This window comes from Nelumbo lutea, chromosome 1 (assembly GCF_056320005.1).
Source record: "Nelumbo lutea isolate HS-2025 chromosome 1, American lotus-T2T, whole genome shotgun sequence".
In the NCBI taxonomy this organism is placed as follows: Eukaryota; Viridiplantae; Streptophyta; class Magnoliopsida; order Proteales; family Nelumbonaceae; genus Nelumbo; species Nelumbo lutea.
The window spans coordinates 2699461-2720787 of record NC_142684.1 but is presented as its reverse complement, the minus strand read 5'-3'; the positions used below and the strand labels follow the sequence as shown (position 1 = coordinate 2720787).

Below are 21327 nucleotides of genomic sequence, written 5' to 3'. Positions count from 1 at the left end.
GTGGTATGAGTTTCCCTTCCTTTCCCTTCCTTTCCTTACCTTTTCCTTCAAACCAAACAAAACCTTAAGGTTAGGGTCTAACATTTGATAACCCAACCCAAAAGCATCACAAAGTATCTTAACCCAACCCGAACCCGACCCACCCAAGCCAAAAACCAGGTCTAGTGAGAAGTGGAAGCAAGCTTAATTTCCACCCATCCATGATCCAACAGACCCTTAATCTCCTATGATATCATAGCAGATTCGAGCTAAGACATCCAAAAAATGGCACTCTCTAATTTCATTTCCAGCCCCAAACACAAAACCATTCCCTCCCTCCCAACGTCCTTCCTCCCTCCCAAACCCTCATCTCTGAGGCCTCACCGGAACCCTAAAACCAGAACAAAGAACAACAATCTCTCAACCTTAATCTCATTATCTTCATCATCCATAAAAATCGTTCGAAACCCATCTCTAGACAAGCACGTAGTGAAGTCGAACAAGCTTCGATTCGTTCAAAAGCTCAAGACCCTGCTCCTCTCAAAACCCAAACATTACATCCCTCTCCACATCCTCACCAAATGTCGCTCCTACCTCTCTCTCCCACCCCCTCGCTCCCTCCTCTCCATGATCCACCGCTACCCCTCCATTTTTCAGCTCTTCACCCTCCCAAACCCTCCCACCTCCCTCTCCCGCTCAGACTCCCAACTCTGCGTCCGTCTCACCCCAGCCGCGGCCGCTCTCGCTACCCAAGAATCCCACCTCAAGTCCTCCATCTCCGCCACCTTGGCCAACAAGCTCCAGAAGCTCCTGATGCTCTCTTCTCACCGTCGTCTCCTCCTTTCCAAGCTTGCCCACCTGGGCCCAGACCTCGGCTTTCCTCCCAACTTCCGCTCCCGCCTCTGTAATGAACACCCTGACCGTTTCAAGACTGTTGACACCTCTTATGGCCGAGCTCTTGAGCTTGTCTCCTGGAACTCGAATCTTGCTGTTCCTATCGCCTCCCCAGACACCCGGCCGCGTGATTTGATTGTGGACAGGCCGTTGAAGTTCAAGCAATTGAGACTCAGAAAGGGGCTGAATTTGAAGAAGCAGCACAGGGAGTTTTTGATAAAGTTCGACGAGTTACCGGAAGTTTCACCATATAGTACTCCTGTAGGGGTGTTGATGCCGGAGTCGATTGAGGCGGAGAAGAGGGCTTGTGCGGTGGTGAGAGAGGTGTTAGGAATGACGGTTGAGAAACGGACACTAATTGATCATTTGACTCATTTTCGCAAGGAATTTGGCCTGCCGAACAAGTTGAGGGCAATGCTGGTGAGGCACCCGGAGTTGTTTTATGTGAGCTTGAAGGGTCAGAGAGACTCCGTGTTCTTGGTGGAAGGGTATGATGAGAAGGGAGAGTTGTTGGAGAAGGATGAGCTTTTAGTGACTAAGGAGAGATTGATGGAGCTGGTCAGGGAAGGCAAGAGGATGAGGAGAGAGAGGAGGAAAGGTGGTGTTACTGTTATTGATGATGAAGATGATAATGAACAGTATACTGATGATGATGGTGATGATGATGGATTTGATAATTTGTTTGAGGAGGAATGGGAAGATTTTGGTATAGAAGATGATGTTAATGATAGCAACGGTGAGATGTGGGATGTTGAGGAAGGGAAATTTTGGGTGGTTGCGGGTTCTTCAGCTGTTAATGTAAATGATCAAGGGGGAGCAAGATCAATGGAGTCTTGGTAAGTTAATCTTCATTGAAAATTCTAATTATGTTCTGTTAGTTTTGGTCATTCATGGCTTATGCACATAATCAAGATTGTACGGAAAAGTCGTGCAGTAGATGAAGATGAGCTATTATTGAATACGGAGAGGTTGATGAAGTTGGTTAGGGAAAGGCAATAAGATTTGGAGGGAGAGGAGGAAAGGTAATGTTACTGTTATTGTTGCTGGAGAAGATAATGAACACTGATGATGGGTTTGACAATTTGTTTGAGGAAGAATGGGACGATTTTGGTGTAGAAGATGATAATGATAACAATGGTGAATTGTGGGATGTTAAAGGAAATTTGGGACTGTTGAGGGTTCTTCAGCAGCGAGTTGACAACTGTTATTGATGATGATAATCTTGATGGTGCTACCGTTATTGATAATGAAGATGATAATTATGGGTTTGAGAACCTGTTTGAGGGGGAATGGGGAAGATTTTGGTGTAGAAGATGATGATAATAATGTAGCGAGTTGTGGGATTCTGAAGAAGGGAAAATTTTGGACTGTTTGAGGGTTTTTTGCCTGTTACTGTAAATGATGAATGGGGAGGAAGGTTACTGGAGTCTTGGTAAGTAAATCTTGGTGGAAACTATCTTTCTTTCTGTTAGTTTTGGTCATTCATGGCTTTTGCACGTAATCAAGATTGCACAGAAAAATCATGCAGTTTGATGAAGAGTTGTACCTAATTCAACATTCACAGTTTTATTCTTCTTTAATCTCTTGAGAAGGATTGTTTATTCTATACAGACAAATTTACCCCAGAAATGGGTTTGACAATGCAAATAGATAATTCATGCTTCATGAAATCAAGGCATTTGTAATTCCTGAACAGCACATCAAGTCTTCGAACTGCATACCAGTGGTTACTTGTTAGGATTAGTGAATCGGAAACCTATAATTGTATAGGCATCAGAAGAGAATAGGCCAGGCCAGGTTATCAAGTCATTGGGAAGATTATCTAAACATGTCCTGTAGTACCGAAGCTGATTGTGGGAGTAGTAAAATGTTAGAGGAAAATACCCACTTAAAAATTTTTGAATTAAGGCTCCGTTCACTTTTCAGTAACTTATTTATCCAGGTAAATGTACTTACCTGAGTAAGTGTTTTCCATAAAAGATTTATTCAGTTAATTGCATTTACTCATGTTCTTTTATTTCCCATATAAAATAAAGTAATGATTATTTTAGCCATGAAAATCCATATCAAAAAGGGTATTTTTTGTTCCATTCAAGTGTTGACAACTTTCTCTTCACGCAAGAAAGTTATTTACCCACCTAAGACAATTGATACCCAGAAAAATAAAATTTTCCTCGTCTCCAAATAAATCTGAAAAAAGAATATGGGTTTCTTGTTATCATTGACCAATTTTCCCCCTCTCAAAATCCTAAAAAAGAATGCCCCTAAGGACCTGATTCATGGGAATAAAAGTCTGGAATCGGAATGGGCCATATGGCCATTAAGAATGGCAAAGGGGTGGGATGGCATGACCTGAACCCAACCTTGAATTCAAATGCTTTGCTCCATCCATCTCATGGGGAATTGGGGGGGGGGGGGGGGTACCCCACCCCATCTTATTATTTTAAACCCACAGTTATATTATATTATATTATGTAATATATAATATGATATGATATATAATATAATATAGTTGGGGTGGGATACACAAATACCACTCTTGCTTGGTCCCTGATCCAGAGTTTTGAACTTCCTTAAAGCCCACTTGACCAGTAGTAAAAAAAAAAAGAAAAAAGCCCTGACTGGGGTAGGGCAGGGCAGATTCTAATTCCATCATTGAGAATGAAATCTCATTCCAATTGATTCCAAATTTCTAAGACCATTCTGCTTTCAATTCGGATTCTGATTGTAAGCCAAACAGACCCTCGAGATGTTCCAACATTGGTGAAATTTTGGGAGGTTCAAGTCTTTTGCCCAAACAACTACTGGGTCCCAAATAGGAAAACCTGTTCAAAAAAGCCAAAATAAATGGCTTATAGCCGACTGCCACCAAAAGTTAGCAAACGCTCTCTTATAAGCACTAATTCAGAAAGCACATTTTCTAACGATTATTTTCGTCAATAAATATTGATAGAAAAAAACAAAATATCAAATTTATCCTCCATTATTATTCACTTTTTCAAGATGAAACTTAATGTTCCACATTGTAGACAAGAACACCACTTCCAACCGAGTAAAGGTTGAAGGTTATAGGCAACTTCCTGAAACTCAGACGGAAGACAACTTTCATATGGTTGAAGGCCAAATGCAGGTTCCTGCTATAATTGAGTCTCAGCATCATCTTTGTGTGTCCAGATCGTCGATATAGAAGCGTGGCAACCTTGTGTGATGAATGCTCCCGAGTGGCCAGAGGCTAGGAATCGGTCAAATCTCTTCGAAGAACTATGTACTAAACCAGGATGTCTGAGTTTTTTGCCTCTCCGACGCCATTCTTGGTGTCTGAAGCAAGGGAGCTGAGCTCACTAATTACTTTTACAACGGAGACGTTCATCTTCTTCAAGGAATACCTATAGAAAGCCCTAGCCTAGAACCAAGATCCTGATCGCAAATAGACTCCAAAAGATGCAATCTCATCGATCCCTCAACCAAAATATTCAGAAAATGCTGAGGAAAAAAGAAAAAAAAAATCTAACAGACTAAACTAGCTTGATTTTACGAACAAACAATGCTGAAGTGGAAATAGGTTTATTTGAAAGCCTATCATTCATACCATTGGCAAACCAAAGCATAAAAAATGCTTGATTAAATCATTAGATTGGCAGACATTGCCATAATTTGCTTCCCTGAACTTCACTATGTTTGGTGGTCAGAACTCGGATGCTAGATGTTGCAGTTTTTCCTTCGACCGAGGGAGATAATTGAGGTCCAAGAGTGAATCGCCGGGCGGTGTGGAGAAGCAAATAACGAGGGTGAAAAGCTGAGTGACATCGTCGCTAGGTTCGTTGTTCTCATTGGGGAAGACGATAAACCACATTGCTTAGTTATTTGACTCCGTTCTTCGATTTTGACTCAACGTATGATAGAGGGGAACAATAGGGACAAAAAATGTGGAGGGAAACCGAAAAAAGAATGGGAGAATGGGAGGTGGAAAGGAGATTGCCCTGCTTCAAGTCGAGGAAGGGAGGAAAACAAGCAACCACGTCTTCAATATACTACTAGATGACGATAAAAAATCCCATGACTCCGGTCGTTGATTGAGGCCGAGCCAGATTGCCTTTCCGTTTAAAGGATCAAGCCCACTCCGTCGACCTGGTATGGGAGGAACCCTCTCTACGCCAAGCCACATCAATCTTCATCGATGTGACAAGAGCATTCAAGGCCTTCCTAGCGCAACGAATGAAAGATCGAGGAAGTGATCGACGATGTGTTTCTAAAAGATTTCGAGGTCTTCAAGCTCTTGTTCTTGAATGCCTTCCATGAAGCTGACTCTGGAACTCTGTTGGACGCATGCGAGAGAGATAGAGAGAACCCTAATAGGTGGTTGTTTATCGTCAATCAAGAGAAGCTGACTCATTAGTTATTTGCCGTCGATCAAGAGAAGCTTTATCAAGTAATCGTAATCGCTTCGGGTCCAAATAGGTGGTTCACCGGTGCAGATGTAGAGCTTAAAGCAACCCAAGAAGAATGTTGGATCAAGGGGGTATAAAATTTTGAACTTATCCCTAACTTCGAAGATTGGATTGGAGGATGAAACCTAAGTTGAGATGAGAAGGAAACTTAAGGTTTTTGAAGAGTTTCACGGAGTGGTTAAGAGAATGCAGTTGCAGCAGAAGGAAGCATCCATCCTTGTTGCTAAACCAGGATATGTTTGGAATTTTTTAAAAATATATCAATCACGTGATATATCACCTACGAAACGGAAACGGAAACGGAATACAACGAAAAGTTGACAGCAAGAGAGGTATCAGATAATTATCAGAAATCTTATTGGTACTTGAAGAAAAGAAAACAGTAAGGATAGAGTGGGCCAATCTCCTAAACCATAAGGGTAGGGGTACTTGAATAAATTTTCCGTTACCCAAAGTGAGTTCACCAATGCTGAAGAATAGCCGGTCCAAAACCTGTAAATATCAATCCTGATCAAGTCGAGTTCAGAAACGTAAAAACCACCCTCTACTCGAACGTTGAGAATTGAGACTGGCCTTTGTAGTATATACAACAAGTAATACCTGCAGTGCAGAAATTGCTAAGCAAATATGTAAACATGATTTTCTTTAATAGAACATGGAAAAATCCGAAATGAATCTAAAAAATATGAAACCTTTATAGACCACTCAAACATGGAATAATTACATTACCTTATCTATTGTGTGTATCAAAGTTGAAACCTTTTCTTTAATCATCACAACAACCAAAAAACAAACTAGGAAAAGCAATCGTATCTCTTTGGAATTTTAAGACGTGTGCCGAATGTACCCCTATCAAGACCCTCAACTCAACAAGCAGCAAGTATTTATAATGGATAGCTTCCCATCATCTGGCGATATATGGATGACGATGCATTCCCAAGATGGTTTATGGGCGCATGGGTGTCATAAGCAGCATCATCTTTCTGCTCTTGTTTAGGCCTGAGGAACCTTGTATCAGTTTCCTTGGGTGGTTGCAGCCCGAGGAGAGACTGAGTCGGCCCAATGGTCTTCCCACTGAAATCATATCCTGTTAGTCCCAAGTTTGCAGGTCGGGGAAGACTGCTCAATGGTAATGACATTGGGAATTCTGGAAGCTGAGCAATAGAAGCCATTTGATGAGCATCACCATGGCTAGGATTCAGTCCAAAAGACCCGAAAGGCATGGCAGTTTGTAAGGGAGGCAGCTTCAGTTCATAACAAGAAGTCCCTAATTTGACGTCACTAGAGAAACCCCCTAGGTAACCGGTCCTCAAGAACTCGTTACCAAAGTCAGGTTTCCGCTCAAAACGAGGTGCAAGATCTTGAATTTGTGGTTCAGGCTTCGGAAAGTTGGTGCTTCCCGGCAATGTCAGAGCTGTTTGAACATTGGGCCCAGCAGGTGGTATATTTCCAGCACCCGGGCTCACATGACTACTGTTTCTGGCTGCAGGTACTTCATGGTTGTGCTTTCCCTCATAAGTTGTAATCACAGACTTCAAATCATGTGAAGCTCTTTCGACATGCTTCCTCACAGAACACCCAGCACTTGTGCATTTATAGTAGCTCCTGTAACCAAGAAAACTCTAGTAAAACAAAACATCCATAGAATGAAATAAAACCAGAAAAAAAGTGGTTCGATGGAAAAAGACCAAGTACTAAGTACATATCTTGCCCCCATATCTTCACATGATCGGTAGAAGCATGGCATGATAATTAAGAAAGACCCAGAGAAAACAAATGTAGTCCAGAGAGAAATTTACCTAGGGTTCGGGTTGCCTTTAACTACTTTTTGCCCATACTTGCGCCAGCGATACCCATCATCCAGTATGTCCACTTCACTAGTTGTTTGTACAACAACTCTTGGTTCACGGACGGCCCGGGATGCCAAACTTGTCTCAATCAAACAACTCTCTTTTTTCCTAAGAAAATAGTCACATATCATGGTCAGAGTTTTGCCTCTAATATAGAGAGAACATTTGACATTACCAATCAATTATACACAATAAAAACAAGAATTAAGAGAAAACTACCTTCTTTTTGACTCAGATTCATCATCATCACCATCATCACCAACTGATATGCTACCCTGAGTAGCTCTATCTTCATCATCCTCATGACTAGCAAGTGTGGAAGAAAGCTCTGGAGTATCTGCTGAATCAACCATACTAACATGCTTTCCTTGCGCAGTTGATAGTGGATCAGATAGTTCAGTTAAAACAGATGTTGAAGATGTCCTCTCCAAACCATCAGCTCGCCAATCTGAACCAACTTTAATATCGTCAGATCCATGTGAAATACTTTAACAAGCAGATCCTCATACTTTAAGATAAGCTTCAGATACTTTACCTGTCTCTGGCATGTCATTGAATGGAAGTGCCGATCCAATTGCTGATCGACGATTAGGCTGGGGTTTTGGGTGGTTATGAGCGCCCTTGTATATAATTTCTGTAATTTGACCATCAAGGGATCGTTCTACCTTTTTCTTCACTTGACAGTTCTGGTGAGTACATTTGTAGTAGCTTCGAGGAAACTCACTACCTTTTACCTGTTTCTGTCCATACTTTCTCCAGTTATATCCATCTTCTGATGGCCTTCCCAATCCTAGGGAAGCATATGACCCTTTCTGATCCCCTTCCAAAAGCTGCTGTTGTGATCCATTATTCTCTCCATGCACAGGCTCCTCAATTAGAGGTGCCTGATCACTAGCAACACCAGAATGGCAAGTTTGCAAAGCAATGAACTTATTATCCACAATCATGTTGTTTGAAACTTCAGCATCAGAATGAAGATTAGTTGTGCAGTCCGCTAGCATAGCTGGTTTTGGAAACCCTGTCTGACACTCAAAATCAACTTGCTGCTGCACCCGAGCATGACCTTGATGATTGGAACCACTCTTTTCCAGATTCTGAGTCTGGTTGGGAGAGCAAGCCTGATAATTAAAATTACCAAGCAGATGAGATTTCACTTTACTTTTAAAGAGATCTTGGTGAAGACGTTTAATAAAATGGAAAAACACTTCTTTTAAGCAGATTAACAGGACCCAAGGATTACTAAAAGAAAGCTGGGAATAAATCATTTACAGAATTTTGGTAGATGCTAGATGGATAAGGATATGCCTTCCAAAACATTGAATAACATTTTTATCAACTGATCCAAATATAGTGCTCTCTAAAAACAAACAAACATCAGTGATAACAACAAGCAATCAAATATACAATGTCGCTAGCTTCCAAAAAGGGAATATCAACTTTAGAAAACCGGCACAATCCACAAACATAAATCACAATTTTAATACTAGATTGCTTTCACAGCATTAGTCCAACTTGAAAAAAAAAAGTAGCAATTCCAATTACTTACTTATTTATTTATTTTGGTAATGCAATTTCTTAATTCAAAAGAACAAAAAATAAAAAATCATACAAAAAGATCAGAACGATTAAAAGATTATTAAAGCATCAGGACAGTTAAAGGTTACCAATACGCACATGATTTACAACACCAGAAAGTCCTGGCAAAGAATCTGGATTGACATGAGGCTGAAACATGAATGAGGCATCAGAATCATCACCCTTTTCCTTGTCTGAATTAGAAGTTACAGCAACTTCCATGGAACCTTCTTGTCCAAGAGGAGGTAATTGAAAAGTCCCAGTAGTTGGAGATGGCTGTGCCAACAAGTAAATGACTTTTATCAAATGAAACCGAAACAATTCTTAATAAACACTATTAACAATCCATCGAGCCTTGGACGATTATAGTTGATGATGACAAGTTCAAGGTAGAATTGTTGAGGAACTTAGCATTAACTTTTTGAGAGAAAAATTCGAAGTTAGTCTTCCATAGAAAAAAACAGAGAAAAGTAGGTCAAATTCACTATTTTCAATGCATATTAGAACATTGTTAATGATGTCACAAGTATTGAGAAGGTACAAAGTTTACAAGATGGAAGATCCTCAAGTAAATAAAACATAAATTAATCACCATAAAGAATGCATCAACTCAGAAAATGGAAATGAAAGTGCTAAAACATTCTTCTTGCTATCAGCATTACCTGTATGATTAACATAACTAAGAGGATACTAAGCTTTGGTACCATTTCCTCACCTTGGAAGGTTGAATTGTGTATTTCTCTCATATAAGCTGGACAATCGTTGAGGTACAACTTAGATGATGTTTGATAACTGATAATAATAGGATCTTAAAAGCAAAAATGCTGAAAGGATTCCACATTTAGAAATGTCTCATTCAACATTTCAGCAACTAAGACCTACTTAATTTCTGGGTGATTAAGTACAAGAACTTTTACTCCTAAAAGCTAAAAGCTTTAAGCTTTACATATACCAACCACACCCCTGGATTTAAGTTTTTTTTTTTTTAATTTGATATTTATTCTGATTTCCACTTTGCAGTTGTAATAGGATCTTAAAAGCAAAAATGCTGAAAGGATTCCACATTTAGAAATGTCTCATTCAACATTTCAGCAACTAAGACCTACTTAATTTCTGGGTGATTAAGTACAAGAACTTTTACTCCTAAAAGCTAAAAGCTTTAAGCTTTACATATACCAACCACACACCTGGATTTAAGTTTTTTTTTTTTTTTAAGTTTGATATTTATTCTGATTTCCACTTTGCAGTTATCAAATGGGCCCTTAGACCTAGGAGCTGTGATAACCAAGATTTTATTGATGTTTGTGTTGAAGAATGATATACAATGCCATGATATTTGCTCTTAGCCTCTTACATCATGGATCTGGGTTTGCTCTTATTGAAATTTCAAGGATATGAGTTAGATCCATCCCAAAGACAGTGGAACAAGATCATGACTTGTATGGCATTGAAATTGTATTGTGAACATTGTGTTTGATTTTTTCCTTTCTGTAATGACAATGTTGCTCTTATTGATGTTTGTGTTGAAGAATGATATACAATGCCATGATATTTGCTCTTAGCCTCTTACATCATGGATCTGGATTTGCTCTTATTGAAATTTCAAGGATATGAGTTAGATCCATCCCAAAGACAGTGGAACAAGATCATGACTTGTATGGCATTGAAATTGTATTGTGAACATTGTGTTTGATTTTTTCCTTTCTGTAATGACAATGACACCATATGTTTTCTCTTTTTGATTAGCAACATGAAATTTTTTAATTAGATTAAATATGTTTTCTCTTTTTTACCAATAAAAAATAAATAAATAAATTGGCAGGCCTTGAGGATCCAATTGAACAAGTTAACACTGCAATGCAAGGATTCTCACATCCCTGATGTGATACCTAAAACTCCAAGAGCCATCTGAACCACCCTGCATCTATCCAAACCAACATATTCCCCTTCTACATTAATAGTTAAGTGGCACAGAGCCAAAAGAAAAAAAACATCAGTCTGGCCTTCAAGGGGAACCAATCAAAATTATACTTCACAGAATCCTAAGATAAGGAGCCACTTGAAATCACTCTCTATCTAATAACCAGTGTGCTTGCTTTTTGAAACAATTTTCTCCCCTCTCAGGACTAAAAGGGGTAAGATCATACAAAGCTGTGCACAAGTTGCTATTTAATGGTTCACTTGAGAAGAGAAAAATAATCTCTCCTCAAATCCCTAAGCAGCCCCTTGAAGTTTTGATTGAGTCCACTGGATTCATTCTGGAGAGAAGTTCAAGGACTTCACAGTAGATGATGCAATGTTAGGTTGGTCCCAAGTGGCCTCATCTTGAGGTAACAGACAGGTTACTCAACATTAGTCTCCTTTCTTTCCAGGGAACATCCAGTTGAGTTTCATGGATGCTCCACTGTAAATCAAGCATGCCCAGGTGCAAGGAGACTTTGGTGCTCATGACGTTGTGATGCTGTATGCGTAGTTGGGGTCCAACCTTTTTCATTTTTGAAGACTCAATGATTTTCTCCCTGGGTCTGACTGACCTCTTTTCTGGTAGTTCCTCGGATCTGACCCAGGTGGAGGTAGATTTGGATTTCCAAGTGTCTATTGGATGTATGAGGTGACAATGAAGCCCCTTTATTTATTTGCCGTCTTGTTATAAGATGTAGCCCCCATCCAGGGCGAAATCCCATTCAACTAGATCGAAGGATCTGCCAACTTCCTTGCAGACAGTCTAACCAAAGATGAACAGAAGTGAATTTTACTGTGGGTAGGCCGTGTCAAGGTGGTGATGCACACCTAAGCATATGCAACAATACTATACACAAATTTCTGTTTGGTAAGACATTTCTTACCACCATTTTCTTAGAAAACGGCATAGTGTTTCTGCCACACCAATGCCAGGTCATCTAACTGTCGAAGCCAATGATGAGCCATAGCAAGAAACATCATGGACATTTCAAAGAAACTCAACTTTCTCGAGTTCTAAGGTGATGTGTTTTTTAGTGTTGTTTTGGGTAGACAGCTTACCAAATAGAATATTAGACCATTTAACCAGAAAAGCTATTGTCACCTATGTGGCACTGTTTTTCTAGGAAACAACAATGGTGCCAGACATCTGCATGGATAGCTAACAACAATGCAATCTTCCAAAGCCAATCTAATAACCTGCCAAAAATAATAGAAAAAGCATGGAAACTTTTCAAAGAATTTGTCATTGATTTGCCAAAGACCATAAAGAACAAAACAAAGAACCAATGATGGGTTAAATGGCACCATCCAAATCATCATGATCTCAAAATAAACTTTGATGTTCAAGATAAATGGCCATGCAATAGTGGGTTGTGTTGGACAAGATAAAAGAGGTCAAATCATATGCAATGCAGCAAATATGGTAGGCATAACAACAACCAATGCAGAGGAAGCCTGGGCAGCGAGAGAAGCTGCCTAGTTGGCAAAAAAATTTGCTACAAGGTCGATGGTGATACTAATCTAATAATCGAGTGCTTACAAGAAAATTTTGAAGTTCCGCAGAACATCAGGTCATCCATCAAAGACTGCGAGGACACCACAGGAAACAAGGATGAATATCAAATACTCTCACATTTAAGAGGAAGCTAATCAGTTGGCAGACTACAAAGCAAACTTGGGACAGTCCAAAACCATCAACAAGGAGGATTCACTTCAAGTCTTTTAACTTTCAAATATTCCTTTTCCTAATGTTTGAGGTTGGGCTACCCTCATCTTACATCCATGTACCAAAAAATCACTATTTTCTCTTCTTAGATGTATGTAACAATCTGTATACTTCCCATCCATCAACACAAATCTCCTTCTCTATCTACCCAATTGTTGCTACATGTTCCAAATCTTATTTATACAGTTATCGAGGTAGGACCACCAATGATTTGAGTCAACTCAACAGAGAAAAACCGAACCAACCCTTTTACATAGGTTCTGGGTCTGTAATTTGAGCGACAACTATTGATAGGGCCAATTATGGGTCTAAATTTTGAATCCCAATAATAATAGGGTTATGATTGGTTTTACTTGTTCTGAGTTCCAACCCTATTGAGACCATAGCTGCTTATGTAAATAGTAATACACATACATATACCATGTATGTATGTGTGTGCATTAGCACATGGCAAAGATACCTCTTAACATTTTATATGTTTCTCATAGTTCACCTATATTATTATTCATGTAAGGGGTTATAAAATTGTAAATTTTTTGATAAATAGTTTTAAAATTGTCGTAGTATAGGGGCTACAAGATATTTTGAGAAAAGAGATCCAGAGAATTAACAGCTTTATTATCAAATTACCATGATAAAGTCCTGCCAGTTATAATTGGACCTTATCAGGTTAGACCCAATCAGACCAATTAATAATAGGGTCAATTATGAGTCTATCACTTATAGACCCTAAAAAGTATGGGTTAGGACTGGGTTTGGATGTTTGGGTGTTTCCCAATTGGTTAATGACCAGGTTACTCTAGCCTAGCCCATAGCCAACCCCCACTGTTAGCTCCATGTTCAGGTAATGGGATATGATGGGTGTTGTTGATAATGCAACATAACTGAATTACTCTATGACTTTATGGTAGATGATGCAACTGGTTGGGAATCAAAAAATAGGTGGTTTATTTCTTTAGGAATGTTATGCAGTAAGTCATGCACCACAGATTCTTGAGGACAGTCTTCCAGGAGGTAATGCGTATTACTATGGAAATTCTTGTCTTGTTATTACCTTACAGGTAATGCAGCTATGCTGTTATTGCTCATGTGATGTGTGATCTTATGATATGAGATACATGCCATCTTGGCATCTTCTACCAAGGAAACTATGAATTTGACCATGAAAGATAGCATGCCATCTCTACATGCCAACTAAGTTCCAATAAATAATCACGTCTCCTCATCATTTCAAAGTTCTTCCATCCGTGTTCAACACCAACACTTCATGTCCTAATACCAACCTAGGAAATCCCTTTTGTTATAAACATGCTACTATCCTCATTATTTCTCTTGCTCTGTACTCCCAAACCTATCAATATCATTGGCATAATATGTAGTCCTATCAAGATATCTCACATTTAGTAACAAAGAGAAGTTTCTATGCTATTGAAATGGAACTGCTGATTGGCATGGGATTCAAAAGTTTCACAAACGTAAGAATACATGCATACTTGGATGGTTGACAGATATGCAAGTCTATGCATCTTAACAAAGACACCAAGCTCATTAGGTGACTGAATCATCAACTCACCTGGAAGTGGCTTAATTACTACTCCTAGAACATGAGAATCTATTCAGTGAACTTAAGGATCTTTAGCTGAGGATCCACTCCCTGTAGCCCCTGTACTTAATGTGCATTTTATCTATTGTAATGATCAGCAGATGAGTTCTGCACCATCAAGAGGTTTGAATAGGAAATAAACAACTATAAGGTTCAGCAGGCAACATTAAATGTCTTAGTTTTCTGGGCGGGTGATTGATATGTATTTGTATCCCCAAGATCCAAGTTAATTAGGCAACTAATGACAGCAGCAGAAAACTTTGGTTGTCAACCTGCATGCATGCAATTGTATCATGTCTTATCCTCTAAGGCTCTAAATTATGACCGCATGCTTACTCCAGGACCCAAGAACTGTATTCCAATTTCCAAGACCCTGATCGCGGCTGAAACGTATCAGAGATGCCCATCTCATGCAGCATATCACAAACAAGTAACAAAAGTAATGATAAAAAATAGAAGTGGTAGATTAAAGAGGGGAATGAAAAGATCCACTCATACATCAAAATTTCCAGGCTTTGAATTCAAACTCGCAATACTTTCAACCTCATGCAACCCTAACAAAATGGGGAAGGAAAAAATTACATTAGGACGCAAATTCGGTGGATAATCCACTGCAATCTAAGTACTTATAATGCACACTTCTAGTCTACAGTTCTGCACTGACCACAAATATCCTAGAGGAAAACCCAGCATCAAGAGCAAGGACAAAATGATTGATCTGAGCAAACAGATGTCATGGACTAATTCTCCTAGTTGTTACTATGAACACCGTCATCCAGACATAAACAGCAAAAAAAGGGCCAAAATATCATAAGTGGAATTTCCACAGAGACAGAATAAAGATTATTTACCGATCAAACTGAAAGTCATTTACTTTATCAATTTAAGCAATGATGATAGCGTCAAAGTTTCCTACTGAAAAGCTCCAAACTATCATTTCCAATTCAAAAACTTCAGATTAACAAAATGGCTTCTTTAATCAAATCTGGCAGACCCTGGTACGTTACCTGAGAATTCGGAAGCATTACAGGGGAGTCGAGCAGCGTCGTCGGACTAAGACCTGGCGGTATAGTAAGATACGGCGAACAAACGCCCGGTGAAGACAAAGGACTGACGGACCTAAACCGAGCCGTGTTAATTCTCGGAGCACTGAAACCACATATAGCAGCCCTTCTCTCGGCAATACTCGCACCATTTCTAACTCCTTCAGGCTTCCAAACGCTTGAAACCTCCGTCAGAGCATTTACGCCAGACCCAATACTTCTAACTGCAGCCCCGCCAGCATCCTCAGCTTTCCTCTCTGAACTCACGGGCTCACCGTCGGCACTCGCCGGAGCAGCATCAACCCCATTCAACGACGACCTGGAAGCGAACCCATCAGAAATGAAAGCCGAGAACAGTCCTCTAGGACTTGCCATAAGACCTCTCCAGTCACCATTTTCATCCGTCTCCGCCATTGCAGAAACAACTCCAAAACCTAAATGGGTTCAACCTCCAAACCCAAATCTCCCATTAAACCTCTCACAATCAAAAGAAAAGCCAACTGGGTTCTCACAGTCCCCGCCCAAACCACAAGAAACCCAGCTCCAGAACAAGCTCTTGTGACAGAAAAATTCAAAGAGGGCTTCAGAGATACAGAGATTTTGAAGATAGAGAGAGAAAATAAAAAAGAAACACCCCTCTACGTCCTTCGAGAATCTAAACGGAAAAAAGGAAGAATATGATTAAAAAAAGAAAGAGAGAGATCGCGAAATGAAAAGCTCTTTCAGAGCCGTTTGACGTCTTGTGGCATCATTTGACCGACTTAATTAATGATCTCTCTCCCGCACTCTCTCTCTAATTCTAAACCTATTCCTCTCCCCTTCTTAACTTTTTAAGAAAATTAAAAAAAATGAAAACAAATAATAATCCAAAAATAAGAGAATTTAGTTACGAAGCAAAGCTCCCGTGGGGGGTCTCACCGCGGGTTTTGAAGGATCCCCGCTTTTAGGTCGCCGAGAATTTCTTGATGGGAGGTTTGGAATTTGGATCTGATAGCCACGTGGCAATACATAGTGGGCTTGCTTCAGCACCCATTGCAGCAACTAACCTTCCATCTCCATCCCACACGTCCTTCTCCATCCCTCTCCCCCTAAGCGTTGTGAAGGCTTACATTACACCAAATATGAGATGATGCTTTGCTGTTTGTTGAGTTCCATTCCGACCTTTTCTGTTAGGTTTGATAGGGCCTGCCATGGCATCATAAGCCTGTTGATTTGGATGTTGGCTTGGCATACCAGATACATAAATAGGAAATTCTTCATCCTTGCTTACATAAGAGCAAGGATTAGCAGAACGTGATGGCTGTTCAACCGGCTGTAAAATCAATAATAATATTCAATAAAATACTTAATACCCGCATCTTTTACAATGAATCCCATGAATTTATTACTGACAGACATACAACATCATCAGCCATTGTGTTTAGCTGATCCAAATTAGTTAAATGGAGTAAAGCATTTAAGTTGGTCTTTTATTTGATTTAGGAGACTAAATTAAGATTTGGTACTTTTATTTGTGAAGGCTACTGTTTTTCTGCAAATCTAAACAAGATATCTAATTTACATCCGGTTCAAGTTCATTACAATCATACATCGTGAACATCATGTCATCATCCCATCAATGACACTAAAAAACATAACAGATGTTCCCCATGTGCAGTTGTAGGGTCTTGTGGCGAGCGTTTTGGAGTTCACATTTGCTACGATACTGACATATATTACAAGGTTAAAACAGAAAATCATGACCTTAGATGTATTCAAAATGGGTTATAGATCCAGATTGGTTCAATTTGCACCTTTTGTTGCAATTTTTTGCATGGGTGCAAAAATTGTCAATACCTTCATTGTCTCTCATGTAAGGTGGACACCAAACCATTTAAGTTTACCACTCTTCTACTCTCAACTGAGAACTTCCCGTTTTGCTCTAATCAAACAAAACAAGATAAAACCTAAAATGAGAGCAAACCAGAATTTGCACTCCCATCCACACTAGTGCAAACAAAACTGGACAAACCAATATAACAATTGAAGATAATTTTCGGAGTGGGTTTTATATTAGGAAAACAAATTTGATTTGATTTGTGATTGAAGAATTTGAGCTAGCTTTCCAATTTGAAACAACAAGAATTCAGAGGTAGGATGCAACTCACATCACTCTGAGTTGAAATTCATTTGACCCCCTTTTTTTTCTGAATGGAAAAGCTAGCCACATATTTAAAGTGAAAGCTCTCCTATTAGACGTCTTAGTGATAGTGTGATTATAGACTGATCAGTCATCTCAAGAATAATTAATTAATTGTCATGGTATGGATTGGATGCCTTCTATTTTTTAGGCTGATTAAGATGGAAAATGATTCTTCTTCTTTTTTTTTTTTCTTCAATGGGGAGGCCCATTTTATCGATTTGTATTGATTAACCCCAAAATATTTCAGCCTTTCAGGTAGAAATAACAATGATAACAAAGACAACTTGAATTCTGCCTTCATCAAGGTTGGGAAGGCATGGGTTTGTACTGGTCAAAACATTTCAAGTGGTGTTTGGATTGGTCAAAATATTTCAAGTAGAAACAACACTCTTCAATATTGCTTTCACTTTCTATTTTGACAAAAAACAACAAGAATTTAGAGGTAGAATGCAACCAACATCACTCTGAGTTAAAATTCATTTGCCCCCTTCTTTTCTGGATGACTTATATTAGATGTCACTTTGACAGTGTAATTATAATAATTAATCGTCCTGGTATGGATTGGATGCCTTTTGTTTTCTAGGCTAGATGACAGATTCTTGATCTTGTTCTTTTTTTTTTTTTTTTTTATGCCATTGGGGCTTCACAATGGGAGTAGTCCATCCTTCAAACCCACGAGCCATGACCCCAATCCCGATGAATGCAGGATTTTATCCAAATTGTTTTTGATACCCACTGTTGTTTCTACCTGAAATGTTTTATTTGATCAATACAAATCGATGAGATTTATTTATTTATTTCCTATCTGAATTTTTTTAGATGGATCAATATAAATTAATTTCTCTATTTGAAACCTCAATTTGAGCCAGCAATGATCAGTTACACATGCATTGTTCTAGCTGAAGTGATTCTTGTATGTATGATGAGACAGCACATATTTTTCATTAATTTGTATTGATGGGCTCAAACATTTCAGATAGAAACAACAATGCTATCAAACACAACATTGATAAAAATCCCAATCTCCACTACTACCTGCTAGAGACATTCCCTCAGCCAATTGGCACCTTCACATATGATTGATTACTATTGCAAAATATTCATAACCGTGAGAAGGAAGAAAAAATTATAAGAAAGTTGAAGAGAGTCAAAGAAACTCTGCACCTTCCTTTGATAGGACGGAACACTAAGATATGGGTAGGAAAATGGGTGTGTGCACAGAATCTTGTTTGATGGTTTTGGTGTGGTCTGGGAGTCCCACAGTCTTGCTTTTGTTATATTATGAACCTTTTTTGGACCCATTGAAGAATCACCACCATTCCTGCAGGGTCCATGCCTCGAAGAGAAATCGTGCCTTGCATTATTTGTAGCTACCTTGGTCTTTCCCATGTGGCCTTCCCAGGTGAAAGGGAACAAATTTGGACTAATTGACATAATGTCTCTTCCTCACTTTTGTCAAGTAGCCACCAGTGTCCTCTTTTGTACAAAAGAGAGAGAGAATGAGAGATGGTTATGATATCAAATAATGAGAAAAGATATTCTTTGGAGGCTATTCTTTTCCTTCACACTATTTTTAAAACCGGTCTGGCATAGAACCATTTCTTATTTATATGCAGGGTCAGTTTAAGGTTGGTTTATTAGCATGTATTGGTACTTTTTTATGTTTTATTTATTTTTTAAATCAGTTCAGAGGAGTTAGCTTTAAGTCCCAATTATTCTCTAAATCATAGTGTGATCTTATACAATCCCTGTATGGGTGTATCGAGAAACTCTCAACATGATATGTATCAACCGATACAAATTAATACATATCAATACTTTGAACCTTGGGTCAGTGGTTCAATCGTCTAAATTAAATGGGTAATAATAAAAGTATAAAAATAAATAAATATACAAAAAATGTAAAAAATTATAAAAGAATGGGCATATCTCTGATTTTTATGAGTGGATAGATTAGTAATTGTCAACAGCCTAGCCAAAGTCACCCCGTTCAATGGTACCATAGACCCAAAATTCTGACCGGATGACACACATACCAGTCCAACCGTCTGGTACAACCATGGGTTGAAAACAATGCCCTTGCATTTTAATTGCCTACGATGGTTAAATAGTAGAGTATAATTTTGGAATCCATGGTGTTTGGTAGTGTGGTGTTTTTTAACCCAATTTTTTGAAAAAGAGCCCCATGCCCAAAAATTGTGTATAGACAATCCACCTATGAATTTTGATAAATAATACTTGATGCGCTACTAAATTTATGATTCCAGTTAATTGGTCAGATGTTTTTTGGATATCATATCTTTTCTATATCATAGTTGAACCCTTTTCAAATATTTTGTTGTTGTTTTGGAACAGTTTGTTCCATGTAGGACAGAGAATACAATTAAATACTTGGGTGAAGTCGGTTGGGAATAGCAAGTGAGGGGAAGAAGATGGATCTTGGTTGTGAGGAATTAGAGCAGAGTAGAATGGAAAAACATTAAAACCCTAAACCCAAAAAGTCGAACTAGGGAAAAAACCGGTGCACCGTGAAGCACCGGATAGAATCACCTTCAAGACACGTCAGGTGATAGCTCGGATACACATGGGCTCCAAGTCATCGAATCATTGGGGGCAACAGTTGGCCGATGCATTTCTTGTAACGAGTCAAACACGATTTACAAGACATGGCCATTTATTAACATTTATTCGAAAACACCTGAACCAAACATACATTTTTCAACCCAAAAAAATCCACACTGAGCTAGATCCGACGTGGCACCATTTTTATTTTTATTTTTGAAAAATGGCATGGGAACCCATCCAAGTGGTTGTTGACTAATTGTTTTGTGCCAATACTCTCAAAAATTGCTTTGCATCAAAATGATTTTAGTTTGGCACCATGGAATGAGGAAAGGACCACTATATATACTCTCCTTTCATAGAGTTTACATCAGTGCTTCATAACATATTCCAACTATGTATTGGAAACATCTCCAGATGATAAGTATTTATCATCATCTTCCGTACCTGTCATTGAAAGATATTGCCAATACAGGGCATTGTGGGGCTCTAATGTAAATTCCCTTCCATGAAAGGCAGAACTTCAAACTCTACATGTTATTGTAATATAAAAATTAAAGGATCAAGTATTTAAGTGGAACAATAATGTTGCCCATGAGCCATGACCTAAGTAGCTCAAATGGTCACTCCTTATCCCTCCATGTAGGAAAATACAGGATGATATTGGTGTAACATAGTTTTGAAAATACGGGATGATATTGGTGTAACCATACTTTTAAAAATCAGATCGGACCGTTAACCCATAAATCGGTTTTGAATTTGGGTCTGATTTTAGACCCGGCCCAAAACTGTTTGACCCAAGAACCAATGGTTAAAACATCCAGAGTTTTCAAAACCATGGGTATAACTAGAAACTCACCTTGATAAGGTCCGTGAAGGTCGCATGTACCCTACTCTACCCCATCCCCATCCGACCTAAAGATTGGATGTCTAACAAAAAAAAAAAACAAGGCATACCAAATCATACTATAATTTTCTGAAAGCGACACTTCCTATTATACAATAAGATTAGGTAATAGATACTTTGTATCTCTGAAACTGCCCTTGGTTTTTGATAAATGTGTGGTTCAATTTAATGATTGATGAAATGAAGACAATTTAATTTTCTCATGGTGATGGTGAGGACACCATTAATTATAGCGAGAGTGCCCAATCACTGCTTCTTATACAAATGAAGAAAATAAAAAGAGTTATATATATATATATATATTAACACGGTTTATAATAGGGAGAGTGTCCAATCACTGCTTCTTATACAAATGAAGAAAAGAAAAAGAGTTTTCTATATTAGCAACTTGCTCATTAGCCCTATTCTTAGGATGTTCCTTCACCCTATGTTTGGTTTGAAGGAAAAGGTAGAGAAAGGAAAGGAAATCGAAAAACTCATTGTTGAATTTTTCTGATTTAAAGAAACCAAATAATATGAGTGTTTTTCGTTTTCAAAATTGCCACATAGGATATAAAGGTACATTTGATTTATAGTCATAATTAGAATTCAAATCA

General features: G+C 38.7%; 2 protein-coding genes across 4 annotated transcripts; one reads left to right on the top strand and one right to left on the bottom strand.

Annotated features, from left to right (window-relative positions):
• Positions 1–221: 221 nt before the first annotated feature.
• Positions 222–2880, top strand: EMB1692 (Ubiquitin carboxyl-terminal hydrolase family protein). Its single transcript, XM_088949226.1, has one exon. The coding sequence runs from the start codon at positions 265–267 to the stop codon at positions 1711–1713; it is 1449 nt and encodes a 482-aa protein (XP_088805352.1). The 5' UTR covers positions 222–264; the 3' UTR covers positions 1714–2880.
• Positions 2881–5640: 2760 nt separating this feature from the next.
• On the bottom strand, positions 5641–16551 carry LOC148873208 (WRKY transcription factor SUSIBA2-like). 3 transcript variants are annotated; one of them, XR_016104865.1, is made up of 7 exons: positions 15045–15984; positions 8846–9022; positions 7707–8289; positions 7391–7619; positions 7121–7279; positions 6051–6926; positions 5641–5921 (listed from the first exon to the last, which is right to left on the bottom strand). XR_016104865.1 is itself a non-coding variant. In XM_088964050.1 (7 exons), the coding sequence occupies exons 1-7, from the start codon at positions 16088–16090 to the stop codon at positions 6206–6208; spliced, it is 2316 nt and encodes a 771-aa protein (XP_088820176.1). In that variant the 5' UTR covers positions 16091–16551; the 3' UTR covers positions 5993–6205. The 3 variants fall into 3 exon arrangements, 2 of the variants coding, with proteins under 2 accessions (XP_088820176.1, XP_088820175.1); XM_088964050.1 differs by lacking the exon at positions 5641–5921 and adding an exon at positions 15999–16551 and having other exon boundaries at positions 5993–6926; positions 15045–15399; XM_088964049.1 differs by lacking the exon at positions 5641–5921 and having other exon boundaries at positions 5993–6926; positions 15045–15975.
• Positions 16552–21327: the final 4776 nt, after the last annotated feature.